This window comes from Panthera leo, chromosome A3 (genome assembly GCF_018350215.1).
Source record: "Panthera leo isolate Ple1 chromosome A3, P.leo_Ple1_pat1.1, whole genome shotgun sequence".
In the NCBI taxonomy this organism is placed as follows: Eukaryota; Metazoa; Chordata; class Mammalia; order Carnivora; family Felidae; genus Panthera; species Panthera leo.
In genome coordinates this window covers 78,756,246-78,780,335 of record NC_056681.1, presented here as the reverse complement: position 1 = coordinate 78,780,335, position 24,090 = coordinate 78,756,246, and the positions used below count along the sequence as shown (strand labels likewise).

General features: G+C 36.0%; 1 protein-coding gene across 1 annotated transcript in view; it reads right to left on the bottom strand.

Moving 5' to 3' along the window:
- Positions 1-3,268: 3,268 nt before the first annotated feature.
- The window catches only part of REL (REL proto-oncogene, NF-kB subunit), a 34,423-nt gene continuing 13,601 nt past the window's right edge, over positions 3,269-24,090 (bottom strand). The window contains exons 4-10 of the mRNA XM_042932351.1: positions 21,220-21,311; positions 8,847-8,987; positions 7,618-7,722; positions 6,677-6,889; positions 5,802-5,870; positions 5,608-5,673; positions 3,269-4,403 (exon numbers count right to left, since the gene is read on the bottom strand). Of these exons, the coding sequence (XP_042788285.1) occupies positions 3,640-4,403; positions 5,608-5,673; positions 5,802-5,870; positions 6,677-6,889; positions 7,618-7,722; positions 8,847-8,987; positions 21,220-21,311 (1,450 nt within the window). The 3' untranslated portion in view covers positions 3,269-3,639. The remainder of the gene's footprint in view (positions 4,404-5,607; positions 5,674-5,801; positions 5,871-6,676; positions 6,890-7,617; positions 7,723-8,846; positions 8,988-21,219; positions 21,312-24,090) is intronic.

Genomic DNA, 24,090 nt, shown 5'->3' with positions numbered 1-24,090 from the left:
TAAGCCAAAGAATGGGAGCTGAGGAAATGGGAGGCTGAAAGCATTTCCCAAGCCCAGTTGTGAAGGAAAGGGCATGAAGTTGGTAGGAAAGATTTTTTTCTTTCTTTTTAGACTAGAGAAGACATTTACCACATTTATACAAAGAAAACCGGCACTAAATGGTGATATGAGGACACAAAAACAAGACGGGAGAGATAGGACAGTCCAAGGTACAAGTAGAGTTCATTTAGAAAGGCAGAAGGGCACCTTTTCCTTGGAAACTACGTGTGAGAGCATAAATACGTTTAGAGATCAAGGAGAAGCTGGCTGCCAAATTCTTTTTAAATTATAAAATAAATTCTACAATCAGTAAATAGCACCTGAAAAATGAGAAATCCATTGGAAATACTCTAAACACAGATGTTGCAGTATCTTAATGCGGCTTACACAGAAAAAAATCCAAAACTGCGAAACAAGTCAATTGCTTATTTAATGAAAATCCACTTAGATATTCTAACTGTCTGTGTTTAAGCTTGCCAGTGCTAATTAATATAAAATTATAGGATTCTCTTTAAAAAAAAAAAAAAACAAAACTCAGCACCTATGAACCACTATCTGGAGATATCCTGGGTTCATATTTTGAATAAAAAAGGAATTATACCTTCCAAGTTTTCCTTACTTACTGGTTAAGTACTTCTAAAGCATGCTATATGCTTATGGTTTTTAAAGTTACATAACAAATGTTTTGATTTGAAATCAAATTTCTGAGAAATATTAATGGTACTTGTGTTTACTCTTTTTCTTCTGCTTCCTAAACTATCCAGACCTCAAGTCAAGATTTATCTTGCTCGCCGTATCATTTCCCAGGATCATTCAACTCGGAATTTTTATTTACATGACATCCACACATTTCCCATTTTGATTGTTCCAATAAACTTTATTGGTTTGCTTGGACACTACGTAAGTGAAATGACACACTGTTTCTAGCTCGGAACATGCTCAATATTTATGGGAGATTCTGGTTGTAAAAGAGACTAAGTCTTTGACAAGCTATTTACTTAGCATCATGACAATTCCATCACAACTACTATTACTGCCTAAATTCTACCATCATTTTGCCACTGGGATTGCTCTGCTTTCAAACAATTTGGATTACCAGTATTAATCCTTGACCTGAAGGTACATGATTCAGACATAAACCCCATGTCACATTAAACAGAATTATAAAAAATCCTAAGCATCTAATAATTAGAGCTGGTCTTTCAAAAAACAAAGTTCTATAATACTTTGAACATTCTATTAGTACCACACTTTGAAAGTTCTAGTAGTAGTACTTTGAAATAACTCGGTGCTTAATAGGAGGCAGACACTATTCCACAAACTGGGGATTCAATAAACAAATGCTTAGTAAAGTCAGATCCTGATAAGTACCATAGACCAATATAAGGGAGAGGGGGCATGGAGTGCTCATGTGTAGAGGGTTGAGTAAGGCCTTGATCAGCAACAGCTGAGTGACTCCGAAGGATGTTAAGAAGTGAACCACGCATGTATCTGAGAGAGACAGGCAAGGCAGAGAAAACACCAAACACAAAGAGTCTGAGGGATGAGTATAAGTGGTGTTTTTGAAGGGAGGCTCCAAATGCCTGGAGCTGAATGAGGAAAAGAAAACGGTAAGAGATGAGACAGGAGAGGGAGTGTGGGCCTGCTAATTTTAAGGACTTTGGTCTTTACTCTGTGTGGGAGTAGGGGGCCACTGGATGGTTTGAGCAGATGACTGACAATTTGACTTCTTTTAAAAATAATTATTCTGGCTACTTTTGGGAGAATAGACAGTAGGGGCACAAGGATGTAGGAGCGTTTTTGGAGGCTATAGGCAGGAGATGATACGATAGTGGCTTAGAACAGGAAGTTGATAGTAGAGGTCAAAAGAGGTGGTGAACTTTGGATATATTCTGAAGGCAGGGCCTACCAGATTTGCTGACGGATTGGATTAGGGAGATAAAAAATGAAGGATGACTCCATGGTTTTGGACCTGAGCAACTTTAGGAGCATGGCATTACTATTACTAAGTTGGGGAAGACTGAAGGAGAAGCAAATTTGGGAGGGAAGATCAAGAACTCAGTTTTAGTTATGTCGAGTCTGAGCTTTAATTAGGTTCTGAGCAGAGATGTCAAATAATCAGTTTTGCATGCATAATGTAAGCTCCAAGTCTGGAGGTCAGGGGATAGGTCTAAGGGTAAAATTTAGGAAGAGGGCACGAAATTGGATGAGATCACAGTGAGTCAGGAAACAAGAAAGAAGAGAAGTCTAAGGAAACTTCTTCACCTTAAAGACATGGATGTAAAGCTAAAATCACAAGCAATTCTAAAGGTAGGGATTTAAGACCGAAATGTAGAGAACTTCCCCTGCCTTGAAAGCTCACTTCAACTCCCTTCTGTCCAAGTTAAATTTTTAAAGACTTTTGATTTACATATAAATTTAAGAAACTCAGGGGCACCTGGGTGGCTTAGCTGGTTAAGCATCCCACTCTTGGTTTCAGCTTAGGTCATGATCCCAGGGTCATGGGATCAACCCCTGCACTGGGCTCCACAAGGAGTGTGGAGCCTGCTTAAGATTCTCTTTCCTTCTGCCCCTTCCCCCAGCTCATACTCACTCTCTCTCTAAAAAAAAAAAAAATCTAAGAAACTCCAGAAAACCCCTTAGGGGTCACCTTGGCCCATGGGTCTCAAAAATAATAAGTAATTCATTTTTCCAATGACATAGTCATTACAGGTTTCACCTTAAATTTGCTTAAAAGCAAATATCAGTTAATTCATTTACCTAAGAATACATTAATACAATATAAAAGAAGTATAAAAAAGTATATTTGGAAAAACTAGAGCCTTGTTCTCTCTCACCTTCTCATTCTGTCATGGGGAAATGGGATAGGACTCTAAAGACAGAATTCGCACTGCACACAGCATCAGGTCACATGTTTCAAAAGAAGAAACAGTAAGGCCCTTTTAAATTTCCATTTCAGAATTGTCCTTTTATGGTACTTTCTAGCTTTATATTCAATATACCCAAAGTTGTGTGTGTGGGGGTGGGGGGGTGGGGGTTAACAGGAAAATTGGTTTTATTCAATATTTAACATGTACTTTATACACTTATGTCAAATAATGATTTAGCCTAAGCTGAAGTATGTGCTAGTTTAATAAACCTTCATTGGATGTCAGACTCTATAGGGCATCCTAGCCTAGAAGTTCAGTCTGTGTAGATTTATCTACTCTTTGAAGCAAAAGTCTTCTGTAAATGCTGGAATTTTTCCTCCTCTTCCTGAGGTTAGGAAATGATTTCATCCCTCTCTTTCAAGCTGTAGCTTCAGCACTGAAGATTCATCTTTCATTATATCCTGACAAATTCTCTGCCAGCTAAACAAGGAGCTCCAGAGCCAAGATCGCCTGTTAGAGGAAGGCCCTACATCCCCAAAGTTTTATACTTCTCTCTGATAAAGAAGTTTTGAACTGTCATCTTTTAAATAAAAAACAAAACAAAACAAAACCCTATGTTATAGTCTCAGAGAAATATAAAATACTGTATCTATATAGGTAACATAAAAATGGTTACAAACATGTCAAAGGATTTAAATCTTGAGTAACCATTTAAATCACACAAGTTACCTTAAAAATATTCAAACGCGAATGAGTCGCTCAATTGCTCATTCTGCATAGTGCCAATACCTGAATACTGACTATGAACAAAGCCATGACTGTTTGGATTAGTACCGTTTGATGGCCCCGACTCATTCATCATACTGTTATCTGTACAATTGAAATCAGATCCCTCAAATGCCTCGGACTGTGCAACAAAAGCCGTAGTACTGGAACTGGCGCCTGCTGACAGACTGGAAGAGGACATCTGATGGAGCTGTCTCAAGTCTCTCGGGTCTAACACTGAATTACATGAGGGGTTTTCAAGATTCATGCTCACAAGTCTTGGATTATCAGACTCCCTCATGCTGTCATTCATATTCACAGGGCAATTCGGTAGCATGTTGGCATCAGAAATACCATATAAATCAGCTGATGACATGGATGATGCTTCCATTCTGCCTATGTCATTAGCATTGTTATAAATGCAAGCATTAGAGGCATTCAAATCACTCACAAGAGGTATTTCCAGATATGGTGAGACACCTTGTGAATTAGAGGAAAGTGTCCCCGTTGAAAAACTACTCAGTGGATTTGTGTTGACTGAGCGTGAGGTGGGGTGGGCCCCTGAAGACCAGCTTGAAGGCTGAGATACCATTGCAGGTATGGCTGGAGTATGATGTGACAACGCACTCGAGATGGACACAGACGAGGAATAGTAGGAGTCTGCTTGGCTTGAAATGCCTGAGGTCCTGGACATATCTGTCAAAACTGCACCATGAGAAAAGTTGGATTCTGTGGGGAGGAAAATACATTTTTACAAAACTGAAATAAAAGTATAAAAAATATCTCTAAATTAAAATAGCATAAACACACTAATAAAGAAAACTTTCAAGGACACTGATGTAACAGTTTAGATAAAAATAGTAAATTGCACTTTAGACATGAGTCTAAAGCTGCATTCTGAAACACTGTTTTACAAATACCTTTAATTTTGTAAGTTATTTGGGCATAGTTAACTTCACTCCAGTTAAATATGAAAATCTAGCTTCTGAGGCCCTAGAAAGGTATTTTTGAAAAGTGAAAAATAAATCCCAGAATTTCAGGGGTCCCGGGCTGGCTCAGTCAATAGAGCATGTGACTCTTGATCTTGGCGTTGTGAGTTCGAGCCCCAACATTGGGCGTAGAGATTACTTTAAAAAATAAAGCATTAAAAAAAAATCAGAATTTCAGGTAATGGGAATCTAACTAGCCAAAACCATTTCAAATTCACTATTTTTAGGAGAAAATGGAGGGATGGAGGAAATGCTCATTAGGGATGATTGAAAAATCCACATAACTTGCTAAGATCTATTAAGCTAGAACTCTAAAGTACCATATAATTCCCAGTCAGAAAGAAATTAAGGATTCTGTATCTATTTATATAGTGTATGACTGCTTATACATACTCAACCAGGAAAAAGCACTCATTTAAGAATGTTAAGGGGAACGAAAGACTTCTAATTAAATAACCCTGGTTGAATGATCTCAACCAGAGGTTCACAACTTTTTTTCTATATTTTTCACAGAGCCAAATATTTTAGCCTCTGTGGGCCATACAGCCTCTGTTGGAACTACTCAGTTCTGCCACTGTAATGCAAAAAAAGCAGCCACAGACAATATGTCATCAAATGAGCGTGGCTGTGTCCCAGTAAAACTTTAAAGATAAGTGACCCGCCAGATCCAAACCACTTCTTCCATGACACACCATAATTAAGTAAAATTACCACCATATGAACAAATGTAATTTCTCAAACAATGAATCCCAAAAACATAATCATAGTTTCCAACAGGACTTTAAATGGAGATCAATTCATTTAATATCCAAAGCATGAAATAATTTGTGGGAATGGAAAATAGCAAAGAAGCAGTTTTCATTCTTAAGAATGGAATTCCAATATACTGTGCAAAGCACTGATCTTTTGACCATTTAAGGAATAGTCTACAGGGGATGAAATACCTTTTTTGATGAATCGTCCTTCTCCAGTTGATCCTAGACCAGGTCTAGGTCTTTCAGGAAAATTAACTGTTGTGATAAAGTTTTTTCATTATTAAACGCAATTTTAAAAATAACATCAGTTAAAATTTGGAAAATGGGATAAAGTAAAAACCCCCAAATCTATTTAAATACAAATCAATCCAAAATACTCTTACCACAATCTTGCCACAGTTTCTGGAAAAGTAGAGTTGTTTTTTGTTTCTTTGCTTTATTGCCATAAGTATCTGGTTAAAAAGAAAGCAGGAAAGTATGTGAATCATCATAGGATTGTGCTGCTTCTCCTTCAACAACTAAATAGGTGTTTTATTCCCATACAGAAAATGCTTTAAAAATATATATATAATATGGATTTAGTAAGTATTGCAGTATGTGTCCCAAGTCAGCAGTAAAAGGTATAATACTCATCTTGTTTTCTTATAACACCTATAAGTCAACAATGTCAACTAACACAATAAGGGCAGATTAAGGACCAAACCAAAATGAAGACCAGTTTCTGAGTGGCAAGTTTTCCATCTATAAAAAGGGCGTGATAAGGACAAAAACAGAACCTCAAATATAAAATAAATTTTGATGAACAGTTCGGATACTTTGAAACTATTCCAGATTCCTTTCTAAAGAAAGAGATGCAAAAGAGCATAAAGATCAATTGGTAAAAAATCAGCTGAAAACTTTCAGGAAATAAAATGTAAATCATGAATAAACACTACTGTATTCAAATGTATCTAATAAGAAAATGTTATTAGGAGAACTAACTTTAAGAAATATATATTGGGGTGACTGGGTAGCTCATTTGGTTAAGCATCCGATTTCAGCTCAGGTCATGCTCTCACAGTTTGTGAGTTTGAGCCCAGCTTTGAACTCTGTGCTGTCAGCGTGGAGCCGGCTTTGGATCCTCTCTGTCCCCCTCTCTCTGCCCCTTCCTCACTCGCACCCACATGCTTGTGCTCTCTTATTTTACTTAAAAATAAGTAAACGTTAAAAAAAAAAAAATGAAAGAAATGTATAAAACCTTACCACCAAGAAATCCTACCTTTTTCATCTGGCAGATATCTAAAATCCATGGATTCACTAACTTCCTGGTCAGAAGGTCTCCGCAGCTGCATTTTTACTGTTACTGGTTCTGTTATAGCTCTGCAATATGGTGGAGTCTTAAAAACAATGGCTACTTGACGGTGTACATCAGCTTGTGAAAAGATACCTTTTGCTTCCCAATCGTTCAACACAAACCGAACTTCTATGTCATCTAGTGAATACAAAAGCAAAGAAATAGCAATGGGAAAACAAAATCCATCTATTAATCTAAAGTACAGATTGGGGGCGCATGGGTGGCTCAGTCAATTGAGCTTAGGTCATGATCTCATGGTTTGTGATGGGCTCTGTGCTGACAGTGCAGGGCCTGCTTGGGATTCTCTCTCTACCCCTCCGCTGCTTGCCCACACGTGCTCTTTCTCTCTCTAAATAAATATGAAATAAAATGGTCCCCAACTTACAATGGTTCAACTTAACAACGTCTTGACTTTATGATGGCGTGAAAGCAATATGCATTCAGTAGAAAGTGTACTTCAGATTTTGATCTTTTCTGGGCTAGCAATATGCAGTACAATACTCTGAAGATGCTGGGCAGTGGCAGCAAGCCACGTCAGCCACCTGATCAGGAGGGTCAACAACTGATACAACTGTTCTGTTTTTCACTTTCAGTACAGTTTTCAATAAATTACACGAGATATTCAATACTTTATTATAAATAGGCTTTGTGTTAGGTCATTTTGCCCAACTGCACGTTAATGTAAGTGTTATGGGCATGTTTAAGGTAGGCTAGGCTAAGCTATGATGTTTGGCAGGTTAGGGGTATTAACGCATTTTCAATTTAAGATTATTTTCAATTTACAGTGAGTTTATCATGGTGTAACCTCACTGTAAGCCCAGGAAGATCTGTATATTCTAAATTCAATGAAACAAATAAATAAATACCTTTCTGAACTTTATCACATAGTAGAAATATTTCATCTCCTCCTCTGACACTTCCACAGTTCTTGTTTACACGACAAATCCTTAATTCTGCAGTATTTGGAGCACCTAAACATAAAGGATTTTTTTAAATTAGTAATATTTTTTACTCGTTTTTTACGGTGAGAATTCTAGGAAAACAACTTACAGGACAGATAAAAGCTTTAGTGTATAAATAAATTAAGGACACTAAAAACATTAATAATCCACATCTGTCCTTTTCCTTTTTAACTACATTGCCCAAACTGGTTTAGAGCCTTGTGACTTCATTTCTCGGCAATAACAGGTCCTCTAGTTAAATCTCCCTGTTTCTAAATTCGGATTCTTTCAATCCATCCTACACAGTGTCACCAGATTAATCTCTTCAATCATGACATCATGACTATAACTCTAGAGCAATGCAATTTCATACTGACATGTATAGGAATACAATTTCAATAATTCTCCCTGGCAATTCAAAGTTCTCCATGATGAGGATACTCTGATCCACCTTTATAGGCCTATGCTCCACTATGCTTCTACATGCAATACAGGCAGTCATATACCATGAGTGGATGCATATAAAAGCAAACACACACACACACACACACACACACACACACACACACACAAACTTCGAGGGCAATTTCATAATCTTCTAAAACTACAAATATCCATATCCTTTGATCTAGCATTTGCCAACATTTCTACTTTTATAAAATTATGCTAGAGACACATCTGCATAAAATATGCACATACAGGATATATTTACTGAAGTACAATTTGTTAGAGAAAAAAGTCAAGAAGGAAGCAAACCAAATGTCTTGTAATAAGGTAATGATTTCACAAAGTGTGATATAGCCATATAAAGAAATATGCAGTTACTGGAAAGAATAAGGTACCTAAAGGGGGAAAAGGCTAAAGATATATTGCTAAGAGGAAAAAAAAAATTTTTTTAAAGGATCTGTGATTTTTTTTAAAGTTGCCAAAAATATATTGTGAATATATATGAAGAAACTGGTTAAACGTACCTGAGGATAGTGATTATCTTTGGAGAAGAAGGAGATCAGAGAAGATTATTCCTATTATTTTAGTAATACTTGAATTTTTCTTACAATGATCATACTTTTTTCTAATTGCCAAAATACTATAAAAAATTAAACTAAAAAACCCCATAAGCTAATGCTACAAATATAAGAAAATAAAGTACTTACGGTTGTCATAAATTGGGTTAGAGACAACAGGAGGTAGAGCAGTTGTCAAATTACCATGTTCATCAGGGAGGAAAACTTGAAAACATAATCTCACCACATTGAGATCGCAATCTTCAATATCAAGCAGCTGTTGTTCAGGAACTAAATATAAATAGTACAATTTTTTTAAGCATGTAAAACAGTCACATAGAACTAAAATCCTGCTAGGTCCTCCTCCTTGCCCAACATATCCAATAACCCTAAGTAGCATCCAATCTGTGCTAACAAAATAGAATGGCACACAATCCAAGAATGCCTTTTATCATTACCAGCACGTAGTCAGTCACTAACAGTATTAAGTTATAGCCATGGTCAGGAAGTAACTATCCTAAGTTATCTGAAATTTAGAGCAGAACCCCAAACTGACATTAATAATTGACAAATTCTTACAAAGTAGTTGCAGATTATATGCAACAGAGAATAGGAAGAATATAAAAGAGAATATAAATCTGTATAAGAATTATTATCATCCCTGTTTTACAGATGAAGAATTTTATGTTTTAACGTTTATTCATTTTTGAAAGACAGCGACAGAGTGTGAGTAGGGGAGGGGCAGAGAGAAAGGGAGACAGAGAATCTGAAGCAGGCTCCAGGCTCTGAGCTATCAGCACAGAGCCTGACGCGGGGCTTGAATTTACGAACTGCAAGATCATGATCTGAGTCCAAGTTGGACAATTGACTGAGCCACCCAGGCACCCCAAGAACTGATGTTAAGGAGATGAAATTACTTCTCCAAAGTTTCACAGATAGGCAATGGTAGAGAAGGAATTCAAACTAAGACGTCATTGAATCCTGAACCTATGCTCTCAAAAACTGAACTCTATTAGAAAGCTTTACGTATGTTTTGCATAAAAATGACATACGTAGAAATAACTACTAAAATTCAGAACAATATGTTAGGGATTAAATACCTAGAAGAAAATAGATGATATAAGGTAACTAGCTAGTTTCCGTAAGGAATTTTATGTACAAATTAAGTTTGCTTTAAAAGGAACAAAAACACTAGCAGGAAAATTTTACAGTTCTGAAAAAATATAAAAACCTATTCTTTATGACAGAATAGATGTAGTAACAGTTTATTAAGTTGATATTTGAAAAGAAATACAGTTCAACAAGAAAATATTAACTGCATTTTCAAATAACATAAGCTGTAGCAATAAATCATAACAGCCATATTTTTAAAAGCATGAAATACGCAATGTGGAAATTTTTTATGAAATTTTAGTTTTCAGAAAGTATTAAAATTTGAAATACTAAATTTGAAAACACAGTTAAATACCAAATTCTTTGGTCCTTACAGGAAATAACTAATACAATGACAATGCAATTTTGACTGTTTTTATTTAAACTATGCTCACAGTCTTTGTAGCTATCAGAACATTTAAAATATTCCCATTAGTGCTCACTGCTATCAGTGTGGAGCCCACTTGGGATCCTCTGTCCCCCTCTTGCTCTGCCCCTCTCTTGCTCATTCTTTCTCTGGCAAAAATAAACATTAAAAAATCTTAAATATTCCCATCAGTATTTTTTAAGTTAGCTTTATTCATTTATTTAGAAAGACTGAGCGGGAGACAGGATGAGAGAGAGGGAAAGAGATGAAAGAATCTTAAGCAAGCTTCATGTTGCCAGCGTAGAACCCTATGCGGGGCTCGAACTCAGCAACTGTGAGTTCATGACCTGAGCAGAAATCAAGAGTCAGACACAACTAACTGAATCACCCAGGCGCTGCTCTCATTTGCATTCTTAAGCCAAGCATTTGAAGGAGTCTACAAGAACATATCTGTATAACTAAAAAGTCAACATATTATGATATGAACACCTGTGATGCAGGTGTTCATATCATAATATGACATAACAGGGGTGGTTGAAAGGAGTTTATTACAAACAACAAAAGACCTTTTTTTTTTTTTTTTTTTTTTTTTGCTGTTATCACTTACAAAAGGTTTTAGGAGCTTTATGTCAGGAATGGGGGTGAAGACTAAATATATATTTATTATAAATCACAGTATCACAGAAACCCATAGAGGTTAAGTTCAGAATGAGAGGCTTCTTTTTTTCCAGATATAGCCTGCCAATTTTCTAAGAGGTGGCTAAGAAAATGAGAAGTTAAGATAAATTCTCAGTAGCCTGTAGGGGAAAGATAAAGGGAGTTCAGGGTATACTGAGGATGGAGGACCTGAAAAATGCCCAGTTCTTTGGTTGGGGCCCTGGAGGAGCTACACTTCAGGAGTTAAGAATGAACTGGAGGGGCGCCTGGGTGGCTCAGTTGGTTAAGCGTCCAACTTTGGCTCAGGTCATGATCTCACGGTCCGTGAGTTCGAGCCCCGCGTCGGGCTCTGTGCTGACAGCTCAGAGCCTGGAGCCTACTTCGGATTCTGTGTCTCCCTCTCTCTAACCCTCCCCCGTTCATGCTCTGTCTCTCTCTGTCTCAAAAATAAATAAACACTAAAAAAAAAAATTAAAAAAAAAAAAAAAAGAATGAACTGGAAAGATACCAGATCCACAGAGATGAAGTCCACTTTCAAATAACCTAAATCATTCACTGATTTGAGGTGATCTGAGATTGCTAGTGACTAGTCACCTACCATAAGAAAATCTTCTGAAGGCAGATAACAACATCCTAGACCTAAAATCCTTAGAATTTTTCATATATGATGACTGGTATTCTATTTCAAATAACCAGGCATATGAGGAGACAAAATAAAGTGATTTAAAACAAAAAAAAGAAAAGAAAAACAAGAGTCTATAGAAACACTGCAAAAGATTCAAATAGTGAAGTCTTCAGAAACCTGATTTAAAAGAACTACACTTAGAGGTGCCTGGGTGGCTTAGTCAGTTAAGCATCTGACTCTTGACTTCAGCTCAGGTCATGATCTCACAGTTTGTGAGTTTGAGCCCTGCATTGGGCTCTGTGCTGACAGTGCGGGGTCTGCGTGGGATTCTCTCTCTGCCCCTCCCCTGCTCACAGTCTCTATCTCTAAATAAATAAATAAATAAATAAATAAATAAATAAATAAATAAAATAAAATATTAAAAATAACTATACTTAATGTACTCAGGAGTTAAAAGACAAGATTGAACTTAGTACAGAACTTGAAACTATTAGAAAAGAAACCAAATAAATTCTAGAATTGAAAAATACAATAAACTGAAATTAAGAATACCATCAAATGTATCAACTGTTTTATAAAACTTTGTTTTGTGTCTTCTCTTTGTATATGCCAAGGACTAAAATCTGCTTACCAAGATTTTCTACCGAGAGTTTTTAAAAGTGTTGATTTACATTAAAATTTGTAATCCATTTTCAGCTGATTTTTGTATATAGCAAGAGTTAGAAAAATCCAACTTCTCATATTTTCTTAAGTCTGTTTCTGGGGTCACAATTCTATTCCACTGGTCAATCTGTCTATTGCTACCTCAATACTACACTGCCTTAATTAATACTTCTCTTTATAATAAATTCTAGTATCTGATAAAGCCAGTTTGTCATCGCTATTTCTCTTCTATAAAATATCCTCCTTTTCCTGTTCAGAATAATTTTATCATATTTAATGAAAAATCTCAAGAGTCTGGAATTGCATTGAATCTGTATGTCAATTTGGGGGAAAATAACATCTTTATAATATTGATATTAGTAAACATGACCTATCTCTCCTTCGGTTTAGGTATTCTCCACCCTCTCATAATGAAATTTTATAATTTTCCCTAAAGAAATCTTGATTGTCATTTCTCAGATTTGTTGCCACGTACTTTATATTTTCTGACAATATTTCCTTTAATTATTTATTGTTGATATATAGAATGCTACTGATATTTGTATATTAATTTTATATCCATTCTTCTTGAGGTTAGTATTTTGATAATATACTTGTATATCTTTTTGAGTTTTCACCATAAACAATAGCTTCTGATCATTACAGTTTTATTTCTGCGTTTTCAATCAGGTGTCCCTGCATTGGCTACACTCTCCACTACAATGTTGAACAGAAGTAGCAAGAATACACATTCTTTTCTCATTCTTAACTTCAAAGCCTGCTTCTGATGTCTCCTTCATTTAGGATAATGCTTGCTACAGGTTTTTAAAAATATACGTATCATTCTATAATACAAAATGCAGTATTTTGGTCTGCAATGTGGAGAATGCTTCTCAGCTTTTAAAAATATGCAAAATCTGACGAAGAACAATCAAATTCTCTTAAATTCCTCTTAAACTAGTTTAAAATTTCCCTTTATATTTATCAAAAGGCAACAAGGTAACAATTGTTCTTCTTAATCTGTCTTTAGAAATAAATATTACTCCTTAGTCCTAAAAGCAGTATGTATAAGAATTTAATTTTTATCGGAAAAATATTACCATGATGTATTTCTCTTAGAAGTAGGGATTCAAAATTTTAAAGTCAATTATAGTATATATTAGCTCTAGAGATGTGACATTTCCAAAATTCTAATACAGTTAAATATCACTGAAATACAAGTAAACATCAGGACAAAAATACACAGTATATAGGCTAATAATTTTAAAAGCTCACTTCATTTAAAAGTCATTTGGAAAAAAAGCTCATTTCATTTAAGTCTCATTTCAGAAAAAAAAAATGAAGTTTAGTTATAATTCATTTGACTTGCTATTTAAAATGTATAGAGGCGCGTCTGGGTGGCTCAGTTGGTTAAGTGTCTAGCTCTTTTTTTTTTTTTTAATGTTTATTTATTTTTCAGAGAGAGCGTGCACTCGTGAGTGGGGGAGGGGCAGAGAGAGAGGGAGACACAGACTCTGAAGCAGGCTCCAGACTGTCAGCACAGAGTCCAATGTGGTGCTCAGAGTCCAATGTGGTGCTCAATCGGAGAGATCATGACCTGAGCCAAAGTCGGACACTTAACCGACTGAGCCACCCAGGTATCTGGAAGCGTCTGACTCTTGATTTTGGCTCAGGTCATGATCTTGTGGTCGTGGGTCCGTGTCAGGCTCCATGCTGAACGTGGAGACTGCTTGGGATTCTCCCCCCTCTCTCTCTGCCCCTCCCCAGCTCACCTGTTCATGCACTCTCACTCTCAAAATAAATAAAACTTTTTAAAAAATGTATAGATAACCTGTCATGTATAACATAAGAAAAGCTAACATTTAAAGTGCTTACGTGGCCATGCAAAAGGTAAATGGTCACAGCCATCTATCATTAATTTACTCATTCTTTCAAGATATTTATTGAGTTACTATTATGTGCTGTGCACTAAAATAAATACCAGATACAGATATGAAAAGACCATGCCTGCTCTTAGTGAGATTAGTGTCTCCATGAAAAATAGGTAAAGTTATATAACATGAAAAGAGTTATAATGGGAATATGTTGAATACAGACGGCATGAAAGAAGTGCCCCAAGTTCTGCCCATGATAATCAATAAGGTTTGAAAAACTAAAGTGAATGCAGTAAAGAAAGGATAATGAAGTACTCAAGAGCTTTTCTTCTTGTCTTTTGAAAACAAAAGAAAAAATGTATTTATTTAAGTAATCTCTATACCCAACATGGTGCTCAAAGTCACGGCCCCAATATCGAGTTGCATGTTTAGTGGACTGAGCTAGCCAGGTGCCCCTCTTCTTGTTTTTTAAGCTTAAAGTTGTGAGGAAAGGCTCTTATATTTTCTTGTATTAAACCAGACTTTAGAGACCAGAATGAATCTATGTTAGAGATCACTTGTCTTTTTAAACTGTGTTATCTTTCAGACTACCAATATAAGATAATCCCCCCAAACTCAATTGTAAAATAGTCTTTGTAACAACTCAGTGTCCTCTCTATATGGAAAAATAATAAGACACTGAATAAAACTGAATTGTAAATTCTTTATTGTCAAAATCCTATCGATTTTAATCAATGAATATTAGAATTCCTTGTACATCATTAAACACATAGCTAGAAAATGATAAATAACTTAATTTTTTTTCAGCTTTTGTTGTAAGAGTCCTCTATGAAGTCTAACTGCTATTCTTTTATTCCAGCTAAGTGGACACTATTAAAACTTGATATTGGAAAAAAAACCCAAAAAACTTGATATTGGAACCCTTCATTAAATTCTTTGTGCAATTTAGATTTCAGCACATCTTTGACAATTTGAACAATATTCTTACATGAAACCTCAAGTTTAACACTACTTGATTGCTGTATATCCCTTTTTTGTAAGAGATAGTTCTAAAGAATTAATAGCAAGAAAAGTAAGGAATGCCCTTAAAACATACTAGTTGATGTAGTACATAAACTAATCCTACACAAAGCTAAGAATAATTTTTACCAGTTTTTGTATTTTCACACGATACCTGATGTCTATAAAACAGACTGTCACAATGATGTAACATCAGTCTATAGACCAGAAAGTGCAGGTCCTATTTTACTAAACACTTCCAATTTTACTGTTTCTATATATCACAAATATAGATCATAAAAACAAAGTCAACTAATCTCTTACAGTACTAACAGAATTTTCCTATGTGAAGTGATACACCTGTGAAAAAGTATAAATTCAGCACTGACAAATTTCTATGTACATGGTAGAATTTGAACTTGTATATCCCAAAAATAAAATAAACCACCAAAGAAAAGGATAATTCTGAGTTATCTAAATTAGTTTTTGGTGTTTTGAGTTTTTTCAAGGGGATTAGATTTTGTTTTGCTTAGTATTAGAAATGTACATTTGAGGGGGCGCCTGAGTGGCTCAGTCGGTTAAGCATCCAACTCTTGATTTCTGCTCAGGTCATTATCTCATGGTTTGTGGGTTTGAGCCTCTCATCGGGCTCTGCACCCTCTCTCTCTCTCTGCCCCTCCCTTGCTTGTACTCGCTCTCACTCTCTCTCTAAATAAAAAAATGAACTTAAAAAAAGAGAAATGTACATTTTAGGTCTTATTTCAATATTCTAGGAAAACAATAACATAATAACCATAATTTCTATTATAAAAACTATACTGGAATAGAGAATGAAGCCTACTCTAACCGTCCTATTTAAATGTATAACCTTTTCCCCTTAACTACAGATTCCCGACTCCTTACACTGATTTTTCCCCCTGAGAACTTTTCATTGCCTAATAAATCACCTACTATATTTACTTAGTAAATTTGTTTATTGTCGGTCTTTCTCCACAGAAATAGAAGCTCTTCAAAGGCAGGAATTTCTGTTCGTTTTGTTCACTAACTTATCCCAACCACCTACAACAACCTAGGACTATAAAGACCGAATGAGGTAACATTCCTATTGAAGGAATGAATGCATTAGTAGTTAAGATGCATAACTTACTGTATATAAATAGGAAACTTTTACCTCAGATATTGTGAAGATATTTGTTTTAACACTAATATAAATATACGGTTTAGGTACCAAAGTGAAATATAAGATATTGTGAAGATATTTGTTTTAACAGTAATATAAATATATTGTGAAGATATTTGCTTTAACAGTAATATAAATATACGGTTTAGGTACCAAAGTGAAATATAAGCAAGTTCCATCATAGATCCTGTCCACAATGAGCATAAAATTCATCTCATAAAACAACTGCTGGAGAATTAAATAATCCAACAGATGTCACAAAGCTTTTCATGACCAATTGCTGAGTGACTGGTATAATTAGGGGGATATTACCTTGGGCTCAACAGAGCTAAAAAGGCTTTCAGGGCATTTCAGATAAGGAAAGCAACTTGTATATTTTTGGTGGACAAGTACAAACAAGGTGTGTTCACTCATTCATTTGTTCATTTTCTCTTTCAACAAATTTTAATTAAGCCCCTACCATGTGCCACACACTAGACTGTGTGTTAGAGATACATAGAAGACAGTCCTTCATAGCCTCAGGAATCAGTGAGGGAGAAACACACAAAGGCATAGCAAATCATATTGGAAAGATGTACAACATTTTCAGAAAACAATACTTTTCCCTGTGGCAAGGTCACAGAAAGCTTCAAAGAGGCAACCTTTAAACTTGAAGGCTGAGCAGGAAGAATTTACTAGGTAGATCAGGGCATTCCACGTAAGGGCATTGCGTATATAAAGGCACAGTAGCAAGAAAGAACGTGGCTCTTCTAACACGGCAAAATATTTCAGATGGCAAAAACAAAGCACATATGTGTGCGCTCAGTGTTAGAGGAAGGAGGGACAGGAAGTCAAAGCAGAGGATGCACGCCAGAGAAGAAGTTGGAACGGAAAACAAGGATCAGATGATCAAAGGCTTTGAATGCTATGAGTGAGAAGTTGAATCTAGCAAGTAGATCAGAGTTTCTCAAAGCGTGGTCCATGGATGGCTTGCACCAGAATCATCTAGGGAAGAGATTTTCAAATTATTGTTTGGGACCCAGTGGTCATAAAATTAATTTGGTGGTTGGATAAGCATTTTCTTTTTTAAATTTTAATTTCACTTAACATACAGTGCTATATTAGTTTCAAGTGTACAATATAGTGATTCAGCACTTCCATACATCACCTGGTGCTCGCCATGGCAAGTGTGCTCCTTAATCCCCATCACCTATTTCACCCATCCCCCCACCCACCTCCCCTCTGATAACCATCCATCTGTTCCCTAGAGTTAAGAGTCTGTTTCTTGGTTTGTTCTTTCTCTTTTTTTTTCCCTTTGCTCATTTGTTTTGTTTCTTAAATTCCACATGAGTGAAATCATATGGTATTTGTCTTTCGCTGAGTTATTTTGCTTAGCATTATAATCTAGTTCCACCCATGTCAATGCATATGGCAAGATTTCATTCTTTTTTATGGCTGAATAATATTCCATTGTGTATATATAGCATTCTATATCCATTCATCAATCAATGGGCATTTGGGATGTTTCCTTGTCTTGGCTATTGTAAATAATGCCACTATAAACATAGAGGTGGATGTGGATTGACATTTTTAGTAAGAGTTTGGGACCCATTGGTTATAAAATTAATTTGGTGTGTTAGAAAAGCATTTTCTTTAAAAAAAGAGAAAAAGAAAAGAAAAAGAAATGGAATGCAAAGGCATGGAATAGAGTATACTGCATGTAGTAAGAACAGTGCTTTATGTATGTATGTATGTGTGCATATGTATGTATTGGTGGAGAAACAAGAGCTATTTCTTCTGTGAGTCACAGTCAAGTAAGTTAAGAAACATGAAGCTAGAGATTTCTCAAAACAGCATTCCAGACCCCATGCTAGACCTAGCAAATCAGTGGGAATATGACCTGGAATCTACATTTTTAGCAAGTATGAAGTATATTTTTGAGAACCACTGCTGAAAATTATTTGGAGCCACTGAATTCCTATTGTTTTAGAAGGATATTTTTGCATGCAGAGTGTACAAACTGCTTGGAGGATATTAAGAACAGAGGCAGGAACACAAGTTTAGGGGCTGTCAGCAACAGTCCAGCTATAAATGATGTTAGGTTTACATTCCTACAATGGTAGTGAGAAAAATGTAGAAGATGGTGGAGAAATGGTTAGGGTAGGTGGCCAAAAGAGTTTTGCTGGAATAGCGAGGGGTTCATGAAGAGGAGCCGTGGAAGAGAAGGCAGGAAAGATATGCTGGAGCTACATGTGGAAGACTTTCAATTTAGGGCCATTTAGTTTTTAAACTTTTAAAGGAGCCATTTCAACGTTTTAATCAGAGTAATATGCTAAAGCACTATTCTAAGAAGATTATTCTACTGGGGTGTGGGGGGAGGAGATTACTACAATTCAAATTGTGAGATGGTAGGTCCCTAAACTAAAGAGGGAGCAAAAGGGCTATGGGGAAGAAAGGGACGTTACAAAAAACTAAATAACAACCAAAAGCACAAATACTGTGAAGGCTCAACCGGCAGGATTGCTCCCTTCCCCAAATCTAAATCCACCTAGGCAGTGCAGTAGAGAGATCATGAGCCTGATAGCCAGGCTGTGTTCAAATCCCAGTACCATCACTTACCAACTATATGACCTTGAGAAAATTACTTAATTTTTCTATCCCTTCATTTCCTTATTTATAAAATGGAGATAACAACAATAGTCCCTACATCACAGGCTGCTATAAGAATTAAATGAAATAAGGGGTGCCTGGCTGGCTGAGTCAGAAGAGCATGTGACTCTTCATCTTGGGGTTGTGAGTTCCAGCCCCACGTTGGGGGGTAGAGATTATTTAAATAAATAAAGAAGTAAAGAAACTTTTAAAAATTAAAAAAGAAATTTTAATGAAATAAGTATGTAATGCACTTATTTTGTACTAGGAACTACTCTGAGTGCTATATGAGCATTATTACCATCATGCCTGGTTCTGGATTGGTGTAAAAAAACAAAAACAAAAAAACCTAAAAAACTTCTAGAAGGTCCATCTACATTTTCCTTTTTTGCTTTTCCACTGGAGTCAGATCCAGACTTGAATTCCAGCTCTGCCATTTGCTACACGTCTTGGGAAAATTAAATAACCAAAGCTTTGGAATTCCCTTCTGAAAAGAAGTGCCATTACAATGATTAAATAAATAGCATACATAGGCACCTAACATTTACTTCTTGACATACAAAAAGTACTTAATAAATGGTAGCTATTATTCATGATCTCCTTGTTTTGTGCTACATTTCCCTGTTTTATACTACATCTAAACTTAGATGGACTCTTTAATTTTTAAGTTTTGGTTTTTACTTGAGCAATGAAAATGAGCAGACTCTTGACCCAGAAATTCTCCACTTTTGAAAATTTATCCTAAGGAAATAATCACACAAGAACTCAAAGTGTATATATTCAATGGAGTTGGTTTTTTTTTTTAATAAAATGAAAACCTAAACGCTCATGAATAGATGGCTAGATAAACAAATTATGGTCTGTCCAAACAATACAGTACTCTGTTAAAAAGTAAAATAGATTCAAAGTACTAACATGGAAAGATATTTAAGATCTATTCCTAAGTACAAAGAAACAAGCAATAGCAGTATAGCATGATTCCATTATATAAAAAAATAAATATGTATATTTGTGTATATTCATTTATATTATTTATATATATTTACTGTTTAGTGGATTTTGCTGGGGATGGCACTATCTGGAGTAGTGCAACTGTAAGCACCCTGTATTATTTTAATAGGTAAATGACTACAGCAAGCTAAATGTCGGCATCCTACCCTACAGTAGTCACCACTGTAAAAACTACGAGATAAGAAGCTGCTAAACTAGGGAGACAGCTATGCATATAAAAAGGAAATTCTAGAAAAATACACATCAAATTTAATAGTCGTCTCCTCTGATGAGGAAGGCTGAAGGGGACTTTTGCTTTTAGCATTATACTAAATAGTATGAAAAATAAAGACTAGGGAAAAGAGATGCAGACCTTATGATTCATATAAACACCGCACTTGGCTATGAACATATTCCTTAACTTCACTTCGTATCCCTTAAATTATTTTTATACATCCAGGAAAAACAAACAACCAACAATATAAGGATGTATTTTTTTCTAAAAGTTCATTTATTTATTTTGAAAGAAAGAGACAGAGTTCATGAAACCAGGAACGCCAGAGAGAGAGCACCTCCTGGGCGAGAGAGAGAGAGAGAGAGAGAGAGAGAGAGAATCCCACAGGGCTCGATCTGAGCCAGAACCAAGAGTTGGACGCTTAACCAACTGAGCTACCCAGATGCCCCAACAATATAAGGATGTCTTAAATATGACAGAGAAATGTATTCTTTGAAAATTTTATAGTAGTTCAATTCCTGAATCATGCTTATTTAAGTAGCTGCAGAAGACTTACAATGGAAACTAACTGTAGTGTAGGATGCCAGCATTTATCTATCCAAACAACAGAGTGCTTATAATTGCCAGGCATTACACTGTATCACTCCATCCCTAACAAAACCTACTAACCAGTAAATATCTAGCCTTATACATAAATACACTAATGAAAATATTTTGTATAGCTTCTACTATTTCTACACATCTTCTTCCACACTGGGATTAATTTAAATTTTGCTGTTGAATATGCTCTTGATTTAAATGTACTTCAATATCTTATAACCACAGTGCCTATTCAACATTCAGAAAAGGTAATGTATACTATCTGCTGGGGTGGCAAAAGGAAGGCCACATTCAAAAAGAATCAGAACATTTTTGAGGTTTTCTTATAGAAAACAATGGCACTTTCCACTGATACCAGAAAGCCTGGTCTGCCAAAGAATTTTTTTTTTTCCAACACTATGAAAGATTTTAAATATTCTTCATTCTTCAGATACAGGTATACGCTAACAAGTAGAAAAGTGAACATGGAACTTAAGGTAGCTCTTAAAGCACAGGTTTGAGATACAAATAGAATTCACTAACACAAATAGGTCAATACCCAAATAACAGAAATGATTATACCAAGCATACTTACCATTGAAAGGATTGATTCCTGCCCTTATTCTTGATATAATAGCTTCTTTTACTTCTTTTTTCTTTACACATCGAATACCCAAATTTTGAAAACTAGAAGGAAAACAGAACTTTCAAACTGCTTTACAGTTAAATACAAAGACATATAAATGAGGTTTTACCGAAGGATACTGCAAAAATCAAATATGTCAAATATACCAAAATTAGATGAAGATTAACAGGAAAGTGACACCACAAAGCTAAAACTGACCTCCCGAACAAAAAAGCTGTAAAAAGATGTCCATAAGCTGAAGCCCACAGGTATGTTTTACTAAGCCCATAAAAGTGTCATCTACCTTAAATAAAAAAACAAATGCGCACAGTTAACAATCAAGTTAACTGAATATAAATATATGGATTTCTGGCTTCTCTTCAACATTCTAAAGGTCTGGCAACAGTAGACTGGCACAGAAACACCTGGCTAGAGCTGAGCACCTGCAGCCCCACTTATGCAGGGCTCTCCAATTTACTATAGTGCCTGCTAGTCCTCTTATCCCCGATCCATTCCACAGACATTTGATTTCTGAGCCCTGACTTCACTGCTAGTAGCAATGGAATATGTTTTATGCTATATTATATGAAGCTATAATAATCATTCATAAGAAAACACTGAAACATTTTAAATTAGAAAGTTGTTTAATGTGAATAATATTTAACAAAAGTTTTAAAATGTCATTTATGGAAAACTTCTCAATAGCTACAAATATTACTAATTTGCATATTGTAGCATAGATGGTGGAGGGGGGAACTCCCCTACCACCACCAGTCATACTTGTTCCCACATGGAAAAACCATGACATCATTAAAGCTGGGTGGGTGTGAATAAGGAAGCAAAACTTGGTTATAATAACATTACTATTTGTTCAAACTTCATAACAGCACTTTGCAACAGGAGGCTGCCTGCCTTGTTTGCCCTTCTCCATGCTCATGCTGTCTTATGTTCCTGCTCTTCACCTTCACCATACTTGTGATTTTGTTAGCACCTAAGATACCTTTGACATTTCTTTCCTCTGCTTCCAATAATTAAAAAATAAATCTGGAATACGTAATCCTTTCTCAAAACCCTGAAACCATAATCCTCTTCCTCAAAAGTATTCTACTTCTTTGAAAGATTCATAGCTTGGTTCTCGTTTCCCTTTGACAAAAAATTTAATGAATGAAATTTTGGATTCTTACTCTGTACCAAAACTGTCTGGAAAGTTATGGGGACATACGATCCCTCCCCTCATGCAGCTCACAGTATAGCGCAGGGGCTGACAAACTATTGCCCCCAGACCATATCTGGCCCGCCACCTGTTTTTGCAAACACAGATTTTTTGGAACACAGACAAGCCAATTTGTTTACATATTGTCTAGGCATGCTTTCACGTTACAAGAGAATTGAGCAGTTTCAACACAGACCATATGGCCTGCAAAGCCTAAACTATTTACTATCTGGCTCTTTACAGAGAAAGTTTGCTGACCTCTAGTCTAGTGAAGCAGATATAGAAGTATTAAATAATCACATGCAAAAGACAAATGCTGGGGTGCCTGGGTGGCTCAGTCGGTTACGCATTCGACTTTGGCTCAGGTCATGATCTCATGGTTCACGAGTTTGAGCCCCGCGTCGGGCTCTGTGCTGACAGCTCCAAGCCTGGAGCCTGCTTCAGATTCTGTGTCTCCCTCTCTCTCTGTCCCTCCCCTCCTCACACTCTGTGTGTCTCTCTCAAAAATGAATAAAAATATTAAAAATAATAACAATAATAATAAAATAAAAAAACAAAAGACAAATGCTAAACTGAAATCCTAACAAATTTGATAAGGGGGACATACACTTTGTCATAGGAGCCTTTGATGGGAGAGACTTGATCAATTCTGGATGGACAAACAGGTTTATTGTATGAACTGATACTTAATATAAACAGAAATGAAGTAGGGGAAGAGAAGAGTAAAGTGACTTCAGGCAGGAGGAACAGAACAAGCAAAGGTCCCTATAGAAGAGCATTGTAAACACAGCAAACTAAAGGAAGGCCTCTATGACTGGAGTGTAAAGTTCAAGGAAAGCACAGTATAATGGCAGGCTAGAAATACAAGGAGACCATGCGGACCTCACAGGCCAATAAGGAATGTTGTCCTTATTCCAAGAGCCACATAAAGCCATTAAAATATTTTAAATGGGGATTTGACATTCAGATTTGTATTTGAAAAGCTCACTCTGAATAAATTAACTTAACTTTTACAAAAGATCACTTTGGCTAAGTGGAGAACAGACTTGGGGAGCAGGGGGGAGAGGGGGAGTACAAAAAGATGCAAGCAGACCAGTCAGGAGGCTATTCTGGCAGCTTACATTTAGACTACAGGTAGTGTGGTGGTGATGGAGGTCACTGAGGAAAGTGCATAGATTCAAGAACTATTTAAGAAGTACTGGTTAATGAATTCAAAGTATGCATCTGTGGGAGGGGTGTCATGGATGATATCCAAGTTTGGGGCTTTTATAGCAACCACTGAGATAAGGCACATTGGAAGAAGCACTGAGAAAAAAGTATGATCATGGTACAATCACGGTTTTGGGAATACTCTATTTGAGGTGTTTTGATATTTACAAGAATATGTCAAAAAGACAGTGGGACTAAATACCATTCTCCACTGAAGGGAACCAGGGCTCCTTAGAAAAAAACTGATTTCAGAGCTGGGGCAAGAAAAGTACAAGTAAGTCTTGAACACTTTGCTGTGTCAGAAAGTAAAAAAGTGCTCAAAGAAAGATGGGAACATATCAAAAGGACATAGGAAACAGGTTGAAGGGGCTTGCATTGGTCATATATGGGTCAACCCGAACATCAAAATAATAATGCCA